The sequence below is a fragment of the Uncinocarpus reesii genome, genomic scaffold (genome assembly GCF_000003515.1).
Source record: "Uncinocarpus reesii 1704 scaffold_1 genomic scaffold, whole genome shotgun sequence".
Taxonomy (NCBI): domain Eukaryota; kingdom Fungi; phylum Ascomycota; class Eurotiomycetes; order Onygenales; family Onygenaceae; genus Uncinocarpus; species Uncinocarpus reesii.
The window spans coordinates 338538-354282 of record NW_003052500.1 but is presented as its reverse complement, the minus strand read 5'-3'; the positions used below and the strand labels follow the sequence as shown (position 1 = coordinate 354282).

The 15745-nt window shown below is 48.8% G+C and overlaps 7 protein-coding genes across 7 annotated transcripts; 4 read left to right on the top strand and 3 right to left on the bottom strand.

Annotated features, from left to right (window-relative positions):
* Positions 1-241: 241 nt before the first annotated feature.
* On the top strand, positions 242-1894 carry UREG_00276 (uncharacterized protein; the record flags this gene model as incomplete). The annotated part of the gene is made up of 3 exons (XM_002540717.1): positions 242-1482; positions 1535-1788; positions 1890-1894. The coding sequence occupies 3 exons, from the start codon at positions 242-244 to the stop codon at positions 1892-1894; spliced, it is 1500 nt and encodes a 499-aa protein (XP_002540763.1).
* A 397-nt stretch (positions 1895-2291) lies between these two features.
* Positions 2292-3404, bottom strand: UREG_00275 (uncharacterized protein; the record flags this gene model as incomplete). The annotated part of the gene is made up of 4 exons (XM_002540716.1): positions 2292-2423; positions 2543-2612; positions 2664-3054; positions 3113-3404. 4 exons carry the CDS (start codon positions 3402-3404, stop codon positions 2292-2294), a joined length of 885 nt encoding a protein of 294 aa, XP_002540762.1.
* Positions 3405-3797: 393 nt separating this feature from the next.
* Positions 3798-7261, bottom strand: UREG_00274 (uncharacterized protein; the record flags this gene model as incomplete). Its single annotated transcript, XM_002540715.1, has 3 exons — positions 3798-4318; positions 4362-4646; positions 5140-7261. 3 exons carry the CDS (start codon positions 7259-7261, stop codon positions 3798-3800), a joined length of 2928 nt encoding a protein of 975 aa, XP_002540761.1.
* A 635-nt stretch (positions 7262-7896) lies between these two features.
* On the top strand, positions 7897-8568 carry UREG_00273 (uncharacterized protein; the record flags this gene model as incomplete). Its single annotated transcript, XM_002540714.1, has 2 exons — positions 7897-8217; positions 8278-8568. The coding sequence occupies 2 exons, from the start codon at positions 7897-7899 to the stop codon at positions 8566-8568; spliced, it is 612 nt and encodes a 203-aa protein (XP_002540760.1).
* Positions 8569-9155: 587 nt separating this feature from the next.
* Positions 9156-10310, bottom strand: UREG_00272 (uncharacterized protein; the record flags this gene model as incomplete). Its single annotated transcript, XM_002540713.1, has 1 exon — positions 9156-10310. The coding sequence occupies one exon, from the start codon at positions 10308-10310 to the stop codon at positions 9156-9158; it is 1155 nt and encodes a 384-aa protein (XP_002540759.1).
* A 998-nt stretch (positions 10311-11308) lies between these two features.
* Positions 11309-13554, top strand: UREG_00271 (uncharacterized protein; the record flags this gene model as incomplete). Its single annotated transcript, XM_002540712.1, has 2 exons — positions 11309-11529; positions 11595-13554. The coding sequence occupies 2 exons, from the start codon at positions 11309-11311 to the stop codon at positions 13552-13554; spliced, it is 2181 nt and encodes a 726-aa protein (XP_002540758.1).
* A 655-nt stretch (positions 13555-14209) lies between these two features.
* UREG_00270 (uncharacterized protein) lies at positions 14210-15684 on the top strand (the record flags this gene model as incomplete). The annotated part of the gene is made up of 4 exons (XM_002540711.1): positions 14210-14246; positions 14330-14409; positions 14465-14638; positions 14710-15684. 4 exons carry the CDS (start codon positions 14210-14212, stop codon positions 15682-15684), a joined length of 1266 nt encoding a protein of 421 aa, XP_002540757.1.
* Positions 15685-15745: the final 61 nt, after the last annotated feature.

Here is a 15745-nt window from a genome sequence, read left to right as displayed (position 1 = left end):
GGACCCAAACAGTCGTGCTTGCGGAACAGGAGGCTGATAGAGTCATAGACAGTAAAGAGTTGATTGTCGCCATGCTCAACTTTCTATATCAGCATTACTCCGCCGGTGTTCTTGCATTCCGGCGGTTCCTTTCACTTACTCGCGCAACCCATGCAGGTCTCGGCTCAAATACATATGAACGAAGAAGCCCTTACTCGGTTTTATTCCCTACACATCCATGAGCTCTAGCGAGAGCGGTACTATGTCCGATTTCACATCCGCTGCGGGAGATCCCGAAGGCAACGTTGTATCTCAAGAGCCCTACCACCATGGTAAGGAGGAAGCCACCAACGTGTTGGACGAGGATGAATATCAGCAACCACCATCCGGAGTACAGGAATTGTTCTTCATCATGGTGCTTTGCTCCTCGCAGTTCTTCGTCCAGGGAGCGTTTGGGTACATCCTATTACCGCTCCATATTGTGGCCCGGACTTTCGGTCAAGATCCTGACCAGCCGTCCACAGTGATGGCATGGCACGTCGCAGGATACAGTCTTACTGTCGGTACTTTTATCCTCATTGCTGGAAAGTTAGGCGATAGATATGGCTCGAGAAGTGCTCTTTTGCTCGGCTGGATTTGGTTTGGGGTATGGTCCGTCATCGGAGGTTGCAGCGCTTGGACGAAGTCTGCCGCCTTTTTCGATACAGCGCGAGCATTTCAGGGGATTGGGCCAGCTTTCATTCTACCGAACGCCATCGCTATTGTCGGTCGTACTTATCCACCTGGGAAGAAGAAGACCGTTATTTTCTCCATGTTTGCTCTCGCAGCGCCCTTGGGCTGTTCGGTTGCTGGCGCTATTGGGTCCGCATTTGCCCAGTACGTATGGTGGCCATGGACCATGTGGACGTTCGCTCTCGGCTGCTTTATCGTTGCAGTGACGGGTTACTTTGTGATTCCAAAGGAAATACACAAGAGTAAGCAAAAGTCGTTCGACTGGCTAGGGTCAGTTCTCGGGGTTACGGCGTTGTTGTTACTTAATATTTCCTGGAATCAAGCACCCATCGATCGCTGGTCAACGCCATATGTTTATATTTTGTTGATCCTTGGATTCGTTTTTGTGGCCCTGTTTGTCTTCCAGGAACGCAGGGCCGAAATTCCGCTCTTGGACATGTCGATTTTCAACCGCCATGTGGCAGCAGTATTGGTCACAACGGGGCTCGGTTGGAGCAGTTTTGGGGTCTGGTTTTACTATCTGTTCCAGTTTATCCAACGTTTCCGGGGAGTGTCTCCCCTCGATTCGGCAGCTCAATTCGCGCCAGGGGCTATATCAGGAATCGTGGCCGCAATCGCAACCCCGTACTTGATGTGGACTATGCCGACAGGCTGGCTCATGGCTATCGCTTGTTTTGCTTTTCTTGCAGGGGCCATATTACAGGCAACGGCGCCTGTACACCAGAGCTACTGGTTCAATACGTTTTGGTCATTTGTTGTCATGGCATGGGGGTAGGTTCGAGGAATCCTACCTGGTCATAACTGATACCTGCTGACTGATTAGAATGGACATTTCATTCCCTGCGTCGGCAACGATTTTAAGCAACACCGTTCGGGTAGAACACCAAGGAGTTTCGGCCTCGCTAGTCAACACAGTGATAAATTATTCGATCGCAATCGGGCTCGGCATTGCCGGCACCGTGGAGGCGCAGGTGAATCCGGCCGGGAACCGAACTTTACAGGGGTATAGGGCCGCCCTATATACCTCTGTGGGCCTTGCAGGTCTAGGTTTCGGGGTTGCAGTGGTGTATGCAACTTGTATGTCCCGCAAATCTCAATGAAACTAACAAGTGCGGCAAGCCCAAAGTAGTGCATAGCATGACATATCTTTAGCCTAAGACGATATCTGACGTTACCAGGTTAGACTAGACAGTCATATTTTCTCTCCAGCGTTAATGAGCCATTTCTTTGTGCCAATATCAAACAGTTGTTTAACTTTGTCCCTGAATAGACTATCAAGCCAAACAACCTTGCTTAACTGTCGCACATGTTCTGAGCTTGAGTGAATTTCAAGTTTCTGCTGCATAGTGGCGAGGCATTCGTGGAAGTAAAGTTTGTCTGAAGGGACCGTAGATTCGATAGCGCCAATTGTAAGCAACCAAAGATGTAGTGCAGGATGTAAAAGATCTCTGGGAGCAGCACATAACCCATCACGAAGATGTTTAATGTAAGTATTGGTAATCACGGGACTAATTCCCGATTTTCTTCGCAGCTCTGCGAGATAAAGCATTGCCCCAAAACGGCAACATCGAAAGGCGATATTATTTCTGACCGAGCGCATAGAGCGACATGGTATAGCTAGGAAAAGCTGCATAACTGGGTGGACCAGCTTGTCGATTTCCATAGGGTCTTCCCACGCTACCGGGCCTGCCGCCATATAACGCTCGTGTAATCTAGAGTTTAGTGCATATAGTGATTGGAACGGATATAATAAAGGCTCGGGAAGATGATCCTTGGTAATCAGAGAGCTTTGAAATAGGGAACCTTCGCCATGCAGTTGATACAAGGTTACCGGTTCCACTGATGTATAGACATGGAGTGTAGGATATAGATCGAAAGAGTAGGAGCCAATAGAGTCCACCCTGAAGCAAATTAGCGTACGTTAACTCAGTCGTGGCCGGATCCCAGCGTACCATTGTAATAGAGATAGCAAACTCGGATTTAGTTTTGATAAAACCGGCGACCTATCTGCTAGTATTGACTTAATGGCAGAAGTATGAATCCTCCAAGCCACTAAGTCTCCGACCAGGTGGGCGTGGCAAGCTAGAGTAGATACCGCTAGCAACACGTCCCCCAAAGCTGGGCGATCTAGCTCCAATAACTGGGCCCGAACCGCGGACAAGGCCTTGCAATGGTGATAGAGTGAGAATGGTTCTAAACGGTCCCGAGGCCCTTGGCGCCAAAGATCAAGGTGCAATGCATAGCTTGCAAGCATCTGATGAAATGCGATAGGGTCAGTTACACATAATGGGTACCACCTGTCTCTGTAAATTCGCATTGCGCCAGGAAGACCATCAGAAAACACTGCGACACATCAAAAGTTAGATCTGGCTTCAATAATCCGCTATTTCGCGAGGCATACTATGCATTAGAACGCGTTGCGAATCATAGTCCAGAACGATCGGCCCAACCAGTGGAGGATTGGGGGATGATGGGATTGATGGGTCGGACAAGCGTTCTTGATCTGTATCTGATATTGAGCCACTGGAGGTTTCGCGAAGGCAAGGGTGGGCGCAATTCCGGGCACCTTTTACAGGAGGCCTGCCAGATGCGGAGCCCCCTTTTGATTTTCTTCGAGAGTAACCGATATCACGCATGACATGCCGCCTCATCAGCGTCCGCTGCTCTTTACTAGGGCGCGGTCCCACCGACATCGTGACAAAGGTCCACTGAGTGGCGTTATCTGTCATATTCATCGAAACTGATGCCCCTATTTCTTTTCTCTGTAGAACTTGAAGGCTAACGGCGCATCCAGGGTTGAGAGTACAACGACGACAAAGGCCAGCCTGAGGATGAAGCCCACGTGGATTTGCCCAGCATAAACCATTTCGACTAGTTATAGCGTGCAATTGGGATAATCTTTTCGTAGGATAGAAATGGAGTTGGTTCCAGCAAGTTGGAAGCCAGCCGTCATAAATTAGGGCTTCTTGAGTCACATGCCGCTCTCCTGACCTCAACAGACTTGGAACCTCACGACGACCAACTTCAAAAATATTTGACAGCATTCTACGTCGATTCTCCGTTACATTATTGACAGTCATAGAAATCTAAAAGCAAGTGCCGATATGAATGCCTCCATCTGCCAGAATATTTGCGCCTTGGATGTAGCTACTTAGCGGACTAGCAAGGAAGACCGCAAGATTCGCTATATCTTCTGGAGTCCCAAACCTCTTGAGCGGCACTTTCTGCCTCTGTTCTTCTACCCAATCTGGAGCCACTTTGCTATAACTCTCCCATGCTCCATCTTTGGCCCATATGGGCCCCGGAGAGATTGCGTTGATCCTGATTCCCTTAGGCCCAAGGTAGTGGGATAGCTCTTGGACATGTTGAAGCTGTGCAGCCTTGCACGCACCGTAGGGCGCAGGAGGACTGCGAAAAAACTCACGACCCATGAATGACGACTGAACGATGATTGAGGGTTGTGGCGACCTTTCAAGCCAAGGCACTGCCGCTTCAACCAGGTTCACGAACCCCATGACATCGAGATCGAACGAGGACTGCCACGTTTTAGGCGTAGACTCGAAATGCATATTGGACGCTATATCAAAAATATGGCTTCTATGAGAACCTCTGGTGATACGAGTAGTAGATGGCAAGAATGGGAACTATACCGTTGGCTATGACTATGTCAAGGCGCCCGAATGCCTTGCCCGCAGCTTCAACCCACCAGCTCAGAGCCTCACGGTCAGCTATGTCAACTGATGTTCCATACGCCTTAGGTAACTGCCGATCGGCTCCGGAACCGTTTGAAACACCATTGAATTCGGCATTTTCAAGCAGAGATTTGTGCAAGTCCTCGAAATCGTCATCCCTCACTGTTCGCGCACAGTATGAGACATTACAACCCTCTTTTACCAAAGCCTCAACCATACCGCGACCAAGACCTTTGGTGCCGCCTGTAATTGGTATCCATTAGCTAACTATTTTTTGGTAGGCCCGACAGCTGGAATATGAGATGGTTCGGGATGGCTACCTGAAACAAGCGCATGGCATCCAGCTAGGTTAGTGTGAAGAACCATTTTGAAGCCCTCTGTTAACCCACTGTGTGTATATAGGATGGATCCGTATGTGCTATCAGACCCCAAAACAAAACGTCGCGAGAACGGGGTTCTTTATGTGAGTGTTTAGGTACCGCAAAATGTTATTCTGGTATGGTGATGTTTTAGGTTGCACTCTCGGAATTCCTCCATCTGGCAATCGAATACATTTCCGGCAACAAACCTGCGCCCGAACGGCCTTGCAGTTTTGTCAAGCAAGGTTTTCATCATGGCTATGAGATCGTCAGAAACCAAGGGCCGCATTCTTAACGTTCGTTATCCATTTCTAATACCTTACGAGTACTTCTTTACCAAGAAAATCTAGTTACAAAGTACATGCGCACAAATTAACCCCAGACATCCTCTTGCCATTTCCCTGTCTTTTTGGCCGTCTCCAGGAAACTCAAAGCTTTTTCCTCGCTCCATCCATGGACATTTCCGACTATCTCAAGGACCACGTTTGTCACCTCCCGCGCCATCCTTGCGGAGCCACAAACGTAAACAAAATATCCCTCGTTTACGATGTACTGGGCTACCGCTGACTGAAACTCGCGAATTCGGTGCTGAACATACGTTCGATGCCCGTTTGGACGCCGTTGCTCACGCGAAAATGCAGTTACAATTTCAAATGCATTTTCGAGGGCAGCTACGGCTTTGTTGAGCTCTTCGACATACAGGAAGTCTTCACTGCTCTTGCGACATCCATAGAAGAGCGTCATTCGACCCACTTCCTTGCCGATTGACTTCAACCACGCCCTCTCCTGAATGAATGCCCTAAATGGGGCAACGCCTGTCCCTGCTGCGACCATCAGTATCGGTGCTGTGCATGAAATAGGTGGCTTGAATTTTGATCTCCGTATTTGGCCGTATATCCCACCGCTTTTGAAGTGTTGGTCTGGGTTCTCGGAATAACAAAATGATGGAGGAGGGTTTTGTTGCGACTGTGATAATTGGCTGGTGGTCTGGAGTGATCGATTGAGCCCATTCAGCATGGTTGTAGTCAACCCTCGTTTGATCACATCTCCACAACCTGTTGTCGCCTCATCAATCACCACAGCAGTAATGGCAAGTCGTCTTGGCGAAGTGCTAGGAGTTGATGATATGGAATACGGCCTTGGTTTCATAGGAGGAATATTTTCAACTGCCCAAGAAAGAGGAACCGTATCCCACGACGCTCGATCGGCAATCGCCATTTCCATTACATCCGCGACCGTCGAATATCGTCGGTGCATATTATTGAAAGCAACCGAATCGTCGCAGAGATTCAGCACAGCGCTCCTGGCCATTTCATCGGGAGCGACTTGGGCGAGAGACCGTAACAATTGGCGAGTTACCAGTCCACATATTGACAAATAGTGTCTAAAAATGGCTTCAATTGAGCATATGCTAGGAACCTTGACAGCCGTTCCTTGCGCCAAAGCTTTGATGGTTACGATCTTGGATCGCTGTGCTTCAAGCCCAAACAAACGCAACAGCCGGTCCACTTCAGATTCTGGATTCGATGGCCAAATCAGAAAGTGGTCTCCGGTCCGGTATTTGAGTTCCGGCCGCCTTGAAAGATCAATTTCCAGGTGCAAATGTCGTCGTTCGCCTCCAGGTGTCAAATCACGGCTCACTGCGATTGGTAGCGCGTGGCACGCCGATGTGACAGGTACGCTGAAAGTTGGGTTTCTCTCGATTTCGAACGGATGTCCCAGGAACGCTTTATCCATGGATTTTCTATCTAACACCTCTGATATTTCCACCGATGGCTCGTACCCTAGGTGGTTCTCCTCGCAACCAAACACTTCTTTCAAACGATCAATGAGTTTATCTTGCCAAACCAGAAAGCTACACTCGGTAGTCCCGATGGCATCATCGCCGTATTCAATAGCGCAGAATTGGAGAGCTCCTCGCTCGTCGAGCCTTCGAGTAACATCATCGATCGCTCGATTGTATGCTTTATACATACTGTTTCCGAGGCCAAAACCCGTATAGCGAATATTCGCGAGTGACGTCTCTGTTCGAAGCAGTCCTTTATAAAATGCGACAGCGTTATCGCTAGGATTCCCTTCACCATAGGTGGATAAGAGAAATATGGCTGGATAATTTGAGCTGATCGAAGAGATTGTTTGTGGATCAACTTCGGCGAGATCAAGGACTAGGGCGTCTAATCGCAATCGCAGCCGGAGAGTCCGTGCAAGTGTGTTGGCGAAACCTTCGGCTGTTCCCGTTTGGGAACCCCAGAAGATAACAACATCTTTGCGCTCGTCTGACAGTCTCGTCGAAACGTCCTTCTTCCTACGTTCAGCTTTTCTTTTGCGACCGAGGACTGTCTCTTGCCGTCTTTCAAACCATCGGTAATGCAATGGATCCTGCTTGCTCCAGGACCTTTTTCCGGCCAGATAAACAGCAGACGCAAGAGAGAGAACAATGAAAACAACGAGGTCGTTTTTGCCACATTGGTCATTGAGGAATCCTGGAATCAACCGCATGGTAGGTTCTGAGATAGATTCAAGCGAAACAGTCAAACGAGGCCACGAAACTTACAGCAGGAATCTGCCTTGAACTTGAGTGAATTCTCATCACTCTATGCTAGAATCTTGATATGCTTTGAATGCTTTGCTCTTTACCATCTACAAGCTGTTGACATACCAGGAGCAAAGCCGTCAATTGCTAAATGGAACATTTCCGATTTCATCCCAAATGGGTAGTTCAGCAATCATGACATGGCAGACTCGTTCAAACAGAGGGAGAGGGAAAGATAAAGTTCAGGAGCCATATCAATCGCACGACTTTCCTCTCAAGATGACTGCCGCACTTTTATTTTCTATGATACTTTCGAATTGTCCGAGACGAAATCTATGAAATATGGCACCCTTTGTCCCTCACCACATATCTGCTGGTAGCAACAAGATTGTAAGGTGTGTAGCTTTCATGCTGGACCACAGTAAATTATCCTTGTCGCATGTGTGCAACTCTGAAACCGTATAGTTTTGGGGGAGTCCTCACGACTGAATTCCTTGAGCCGCCTCCAGGGCGTGGGTTTTGTTTCCGGCAAACATACCGTTCTTCCGCCGACGATGAAGTGCACATTGACGACGAAACTCGAAAATTGATCGAAAGTGCCATGAAACCTTCCGGACCTCCTCCGCATTTGCACAGATATCAAACGGAATATTTCAAGGTTACACAGGGGCTCATGGGGGTGAATATCAATGGCAAGATCTACAAAAAGACTCCAGACGATCCTGAGTTCAGCGTTCCAGCAAACGTTTTTCATGGCTTCTTTCGTCACCCAGAAAGCCGTGGACCAATGACCGTTGTGTTGAGCGCATCTGACTCAGGTCGGGATTACAAACTGGACCGAGTGTTCTTCGAAAACTGGTATGGGTACTGGCATGATGCCATGATCTACCATGGAGGCATGAACTACATTCGCTGGCTGCAGGTAGGTTCGAGGACGTCCAAGCGAGGTTGCCAGATATCCGATTGACTTCATGAGCTGCAGATTTATGATGCTGGCGATGCTTATCCGTACGTGCCGAAATGGCTGCCTTGTCGGAAGACAGCCTCATATTACTGGGGAGTTGTGGTGGGCCGCTGGCTTGGAGGTTTGCTCGGCTACAAGCCCTTCTACAAAGAGTACACCACTGACTGGGACTACGCTGTTGAGAAAATGCGGTCGCATTTCTGGCAGCGCCGTCTGGTGCATACCTCTTATAGACACGCGAAGCCGTGGGTTGAGGGTATGGAGCCATGGAGGGAACGGAGCTTATCTCCGAGTTGCAAAAAAGTTTAGATTAGATCTGTCTCTAAAAACAACGTCGCTGTAGTCAAGAACCACAGATCTCCTGGATGTGTCAAGATGGCTCATTGGGGTTGATCGTGGCTGCGGATCATGCGGCTGTGCCGAACTGTGCCGAATAACAAGTGAACCAGCTGACCCCAAATGCAGCTCTCTCCACCCGCACCAGGCAAGGCCCAGATATAGATATATACTTCGTCCATACATAGGGTATTCTGACATCAAACTTGCGCTATAGTTGGTTCGCCATCCATCTACAGAGTACTTCTTACCAAGTTCTTAAATTTGCCTTGTGCTGTGATCTTGAGTTCGAAACCTTTGAGGCGCATTGATTCAACATTATTGAAATCAGAACCGAACTATGCAGCCTTGGTCTCGGAACCCAGGGCCGGGAACAGTTAAGTTGGGTTGGTTCTCTACATTCTACTAATGGCCCCGATCCCTGTTTCTCTTCTCCATTTCACCGCTAGCTTTCAGTACCATCAAGCCCAGTCACGCATATTTGACAACTATTTAGAAACGGTGAGGAAATCTGCACTCCGCAAGGATATATACCAATAGCTCAACTTGGTCACACCGTGCTACCACACGCGTTCCAGGTCTTCATCGTATTTGATTTTCGCGAGCTCTTTAGCCTGGTCGACCCAACTGAGCACCCGAGAAGAACCCTTGCGCCCAATGATACAACCATCTTTCGGTTGCGAGCCTCGGTTCCGAATAGCATTTGCGATATGGTCTGCTTGATACCAAAGACCCCAACCTTGAACTTGCCTGACAATGGTTTCCTCGGTTTCAAAGCCGTTTGGATCCAAATTATCCTCGTCGTAATACTGGATCGTTAGGGTCTCTGGCCTTATGGGTGGGAACGGCAAAGATATTTCCGCCTTTGTACCTTGAATACGCAGACACGGGGAGTTCTTCTTACGAAGCAGTTTATCTTTGAGATTTAGTTTCGGGGATCCGGGTATAGAAGACGAAATGGTAACAACGCAGGATACGGTATTTCTCTTGCCGGAAAGGATAATGGTCGTAATATCGTCAATTGGTTCTCCCTCGCCCGTTGCGTGCTCAATAGTTTCGGCATACTTCACTGCGATTGAATCGTCATCTCTGGGCAGAGCGATATCGCACCAAGTCAGCGGGTATACCCCAAGGTCCAGCAAGGAGCCAGAGCCAGTAGATTTGTCGAGGAACCTCGATCCCGGCTGCAACGTTGGGTCGCCGAATAAGGGAAGTGAATAATCGGCGAAGACCCGTTTAACGCGCCCTAGCCGGGGAAGAAGATCCTTTTCGAGGTGCTGTGTGAGGGGAAAATATCGTGTCCACATCGCTTCCATGAAAACAACACGGAACTCGATCGCGAGATCCGCTAGGCGATCATATTGAGCCTTGTTCATCACAGCCGGCTTTTCTAAGAGAACATTGCGGCCATTCGTAATAGCCGTACGTGCGTGCAAGAAGTGGACTGCATGTGGCGTTGAGATGTATACTATATCAAATCCTCCATCCTTCAGCATTTCGTCGGAGGATGTGTAGATGCGAACCGTGTGTCTATTTGGAACGTCTTGCTGCGCCAGCCACTGTGACGCACGCTCAACGGAGCGAGTTGTGGAAACAGCCACCAACTGATGGCGAATAGGATCCTCATCTGAGCGTGATCGTGTTATGTCCTTGAAAAATAGCTCTGCAATGCTTGAAAGCCCGAGGAAAGCCCAGCGGCACCCAAAGTGAGTCATGTCTAAGTTGAATAATTTCTCAATAAACAATGAGTATCTGTGTGAACAAGAAGCGATATCCAGCCGGTGCCGCGAACGTTTTTGACAAAATTAAGGAGTAAAAGGAGTAAGATCCCTCAGGCGGGATGATAAGTTGGTGGGTTCCGCGCTGGATATCTCCTTTTGTGGGAAAGCAAAGGGTCTATCCATCCGGGGTTTGATCCGAGGATATCCAAAATCGGCTCATAGGTCTGTTTTCGAAAAAGGAAATCCAGGGAGAAGTCCCGTGGTGTCGCCATACTTGGATCCCAGCCTTGCCCTCGAGGTATTGGACGAAAGTAGACTTGTAAAATGCACGCCCTGAACGTTTCTCCTTCGAAGCGCCCTTTCCACTAGGATAATGATGCATCCTGTAGGTCCGCAGGCTAGTGCAGTGTACAGAGGAGCTGAACATGTCGCGATAAACTCATTGAATACCAGGATGTTGAGTTAAGATGTGGACTACCCGACCAAGCTTTCGGTGACATTGCTCCAGGGGTATCATCCTGATGGGATCCTTGATCTTCAGATTCCCATGGGTATTGCGTACAAAACACCGATCTTCAGCTTTGTTTTTTGCCTTATTCTAAAGGCAGATTCAGCTCTGTGCCACACATGTTGGCTGGCCAGTACTTTTAGGTACCTCACGTTTCTACCGTGCCAACGGGAGAGGATACATCATTGTTAGTTTATACGCACCGTCGATGTAGCCCGATGTACGGAGTAGATCTAGCCCATCACTACAGACCTGCCTTGCTGCGAACCATGAACCCAACAACTCGGAGAATATCTGGTTGGTCGTCGATCTCTCGCGCGCGGCTGAAGGTAACCTGTTACTCCGTCTGCCACAATCTGCGTCGACATCACGGAGCTAGTTAAAGATGAGCAGCAATTGATAAGCACCCATCGTGGCATGCAGTAATGCTTGATGCCCATTCCGGGGATTTCAACATCCCTTTCGCTTTGCTAGGAACTCCAAGATGTACTCGACATTTAGTGTAGCAACAAAGGCGAAGACGAACAAACAAGGCTCTGAAAATGCAAGCAACCCGCGCCCAAAACGAAACCACGTGTCTGTGGCCTGTGAGAGCTGCAGGAAGAATCGTATCAAATGCGATAATTCTCGGCCTTGCCGAAATTGCAGGCAACGAAAAATCACTTGTGCAAATGTGGAGTCTGGCGACACTCGGGCTCTCACCAGGTATGTGTATCGTCTGTTTGTCGAACCGTTCGTCAATCAAGCCAATCCAGCTTACACCCGGCAAGACAGATTCAACACCTCTTGGGGAGAGTGGAAGAGTTAGAAGGTCGCGTGCAAGACTCCGATGCCGCAGCCAGTTCGGAGTCTCCTTCAGCTCAGAGTCCGTCGCATGTTGGCCAGATTCATACCAAAGCCAACGCCATGCTTCAAGAGCAACCAGTCGGAAAAGCAGGTACTTCTGGTGCCGTCGAGACACCTCAAGCAGTCAATCGGATGACCCTCAACCTGTCGACCGCATCTTTTGTGTCACGGTTAAACCTCGTGCTCGCTGGTCGATTTCCGCGCCGGTTGAGTGCCGCGTTAGTGGTGCCATCCGGCGGCAGCTTGAATTTCCAAGAATTCGCCCTACCCCCAGAGATATCACGGACCATGGAGAATTATTACATCCGGCTGTATTGGCGCACGACGCATCGGACACTACCGGTGGTCGATGAGGACTCCTTTACTGAGCATTACACCTCACTATGGAGCGAAAGCTCTAGTTCGGAGGTTCGTCTTCCCTCCTGCCTTGTGGATATAATACTCGCTATATCACTGCAGCACGAGAGCAACTGTAAACCTCAAGGAAGACCCACGAAGCCTGGAGCAGAAGAATTTCACGGTCGTGGCCAGAGTCAGACAGAGTTGATGTCTCAAGCTTTATATGAGCGGTGCGCGATCAACATCTCTGCGGAATACGAGAACCCCTGTTTGAGCACGTTACAATGCTATATTTTATTGGTGATTTACCTTCGGGGATCGTGGAGCCACAATGCAGCCTACCAGTTCCTGGGGTTGGCTATCCGAACTGCCAACATCCTTGGGCTTCATCAAAAGCATCCAGCCAACGCCTCAGTGGGGGAACGACGGATTCGAGAGCGTCTGTGGAATATACTATTTTGCCTAGATACACAGCAGTTTCTTGAATTTGGACGTCCATTTGGAATCTTGGAACAGACTCACCAATTAAACCCCCAGGGGCAACCTTTAAAACGGTCCTATAGGCAATTGTCGGATGCGGAGGTAGACGAGGAAGAAGGCAGTTTTCTTGGTCGATATTTTGGTCTCATAGAAATTGCAAAAAAAGTACACATGGTATTCAATTCACAAGCGAGGAATCTGCAAGGGACATATGACGACAAATTTCCTTCCGCATCAGAAGTACTCAACTGCTTTGAGGAAGATTTGGCTCAAATCGCGACTCTCCTTGTATCATGGGCAAGGAAGGTCCCCCCAAAACTCCGCTTGCAGCGAAAGGCTGATACTGCTTCTTTTGCAACGGAGGTGGATTTGGATCTTGACGCGGACACCCCAGTATGGCGCCTGCGGCAATGTTTGCTCCTGGAACTCTCTTACCATTGGATCAATATTGGAATCCTCCGATGGGCATTGGATTCAGAGACTGGGGAGCTGCACAAATTTTCTTTCATTATGGAGAAAGCTCGGTCCGTTATTAAGCACGCATTCGCCATAACAAGCATCCTAAATCAAGCTCTCGTGGAAACGGATGCAATTCACGGCTGGTATGATTCCCATTTCATCCAATGGGATGCAGCTTTAACTTTGATCGGCTTTGCGCTTGCTTACCCTCACCATGCGCTTGTGGCGGAAGTATTGTCGATGCTGAATACAAGTATTTCAATCTTCGACGCGCTTGGAACGAGATTTACTCGTGCTGCCGCCGATGTTGTCAAAGAGTTCACAACAAAGTTTGAACAAATAGTGCCAGGCAGCAGTGGTAGCAGAGGAAACAGTATCTTTCGATCAGGTTCGCAAGAGCCTGGCCTCACAATGATACCTCTCGCGGACCCAAGTTTTGATATTTTGCGGACAAAATCAGGAGACTTGAGCAATCCTTTCATAGCGGGTTCCCCGAGAGACTTTGCGCTTCCAATTGATTTCGAAGCCGTTTCCTTAGCAAACGAGGGAACACTTGCAGAGGCAATCCACATGGATGATGGGTTCCCGGCGCTCTCTATGATCTGACCATCATGCATACTGACGGTCATATCGGGGTTGCGCCCATGGCATGATGTTTAGGAGCTTGCCGTATCGAGGGTAGTTGCACACTTGCGAGACAAGTCCGATAAGGGTAGCTGGCTAGTTAGCACGTCTGAGTTTAGTATGGGGGAGGTACTTAGAAACTTCACTACCGTCATATCTTGCAAAGAGGATTGAAATGCCACTCTTGAAATACAGCGATTCCAAAGTTCATTAATGCCGAAATTGTTTCAGCGCAGTATAAATGAAATAGAGTAATTATCCTGCAGGGGTTAAAAAACACAACCCCTATTGGCTTGGTTCATAACGCTGGGATGTAGTTAACTAGTCCTACTTCATAGCAGGGTCGAGGGTGACCCTTTCTTGGAGACCACGGATCAGAGATTGCAGGGGTCGGAGTTGTTCCTAATTGTCGCTTTTAGGGATGGGTTTAACGATATGTATGCCCTTGTTTAACCGTTCGTTCACCTCCTGTCCACAGTGCTTCTTCGATCGTCACCGCATGTACCCCATAACGTTAATTCTTTTTGAAGGTTGCCCATCTAACCGCTGGGCGGTATAATACTTCGGTTGTTGAGATTTGACGTGACCTGGTCCTCTACCCGAATCCAATTCAGTTCAGTGCACAATATATACAGGCATGACGCCTATTAAGCATATTATCATTATCGGGGCAGGTATTGGAGGCTTGACGTTAGGAATAAGTTCGTTTGCTATTTGCAGCTTTGCAGCGCGGGATGATTAACTCACTTGTTCACAGTACTTCGACACCATGGGTATCGAGTGACTATACTTGAACAGGCCGCTGCTTTGTCAGAAGTCGGCGCCGGAATCCAACTGGTATTTTCGAGTCGAAATAGTACACAGAGTCGTAGATGCTAACATACTGCCTTAGGCTCCTAACGCTACTCGAATTCTAAAGAAATTCGGTCTGTTGGATCCTATATTAGAATACGCCAATTTCCCCTCGGGAACCATTGTGCGAAGATATGATAATGATGAGGAAATTGGGCCGCGTGGACACACGCTATCGCATTTATCCCGGTTTCAAGCCCCGATGCTAGTAATTGTGAGTCACCGGGGTTTACTTTCAGATGTCAAACTGAATCAACCTTACTGACAAAATCGTCAACGGCGCAGCATAGAAGCGATCTCCAGCGTGTGTTGGTCCAAACAGCACTTGAAGCTGAAGTGAACCTCCGAACTGGCGTCAAGGTTGAAAATATAGATCCGCATTTCGCTGCTGTTGTAACTTTGACTTCGGGGGAGAAGGTAGAAGGCGACGTCTTAGTGGGCGCAGATGGTATTAAAAGTCTCACCCGTGCGAAAATGGCATTATTTTTCGGAATCCAAGATGAGATTTGCCCAACTGGAGATGCGGCGTACCGTGCTGCAATCCCAAGAGCAAAGCTCGCTAGCCATCCAAACCTGCTGCTAGAACTGGATCAGCGCCTTAGCACCCGGTGGATCGGACCACATGGCCATATTATGGCGTATCCCATTCGAGGCAACACACTGTATAACGTCGTGATGGTCCATGCCAACAACGGTGGATCAAACGACGAAAAAGGCTTATGGACACGAAAAGGCCAAATACAAGACCTGCTGTCATTTTACAAAGACTGGAGCCCAACTGTCCTTCATCTTGCAAGCTGCATCGAACCCAACGAGCTTTTGGAATGGCCGCTGAACGAGCGTCCAAATCTCCCGACTTGGTCAATCAACCGCACCTGCCTCCTGGGAGATGCCTGCCATCCAATGTTGCCGTACGTAGCCCAAGGAGCAGCTCAGGCCATCGAAGATGCTGGAGTCCTCGGACTTTGTCTTTTTGCAGCGAAGGATGTTGATGGCGCATTTTCGGTTTATGAATACGTGCGAAAGCAACGTGCAGAGGTCATCCAGGGCTCTGCCACTACCGTACGGAAGATTCTACACCTAGAAGACGGACCGGAGCAACAGGACCGAGATGATAGAATGCGCGCTCCACGAGTAGCGGGCTGGAAACATCCCGATCTTTGGGCGGATCCAGAGTTCCAGAACGCTGTCTGGGGTCACGATGTTATGACACAGGCTGAAAACTGTCTGGGCCGCGTTCGGCCTCTCGAGCATCTTTGAACCATGTAGTTATTGAACATAAATCCAGACTTGAGCGCTCAGCTCTGCATGTTTTGAATCT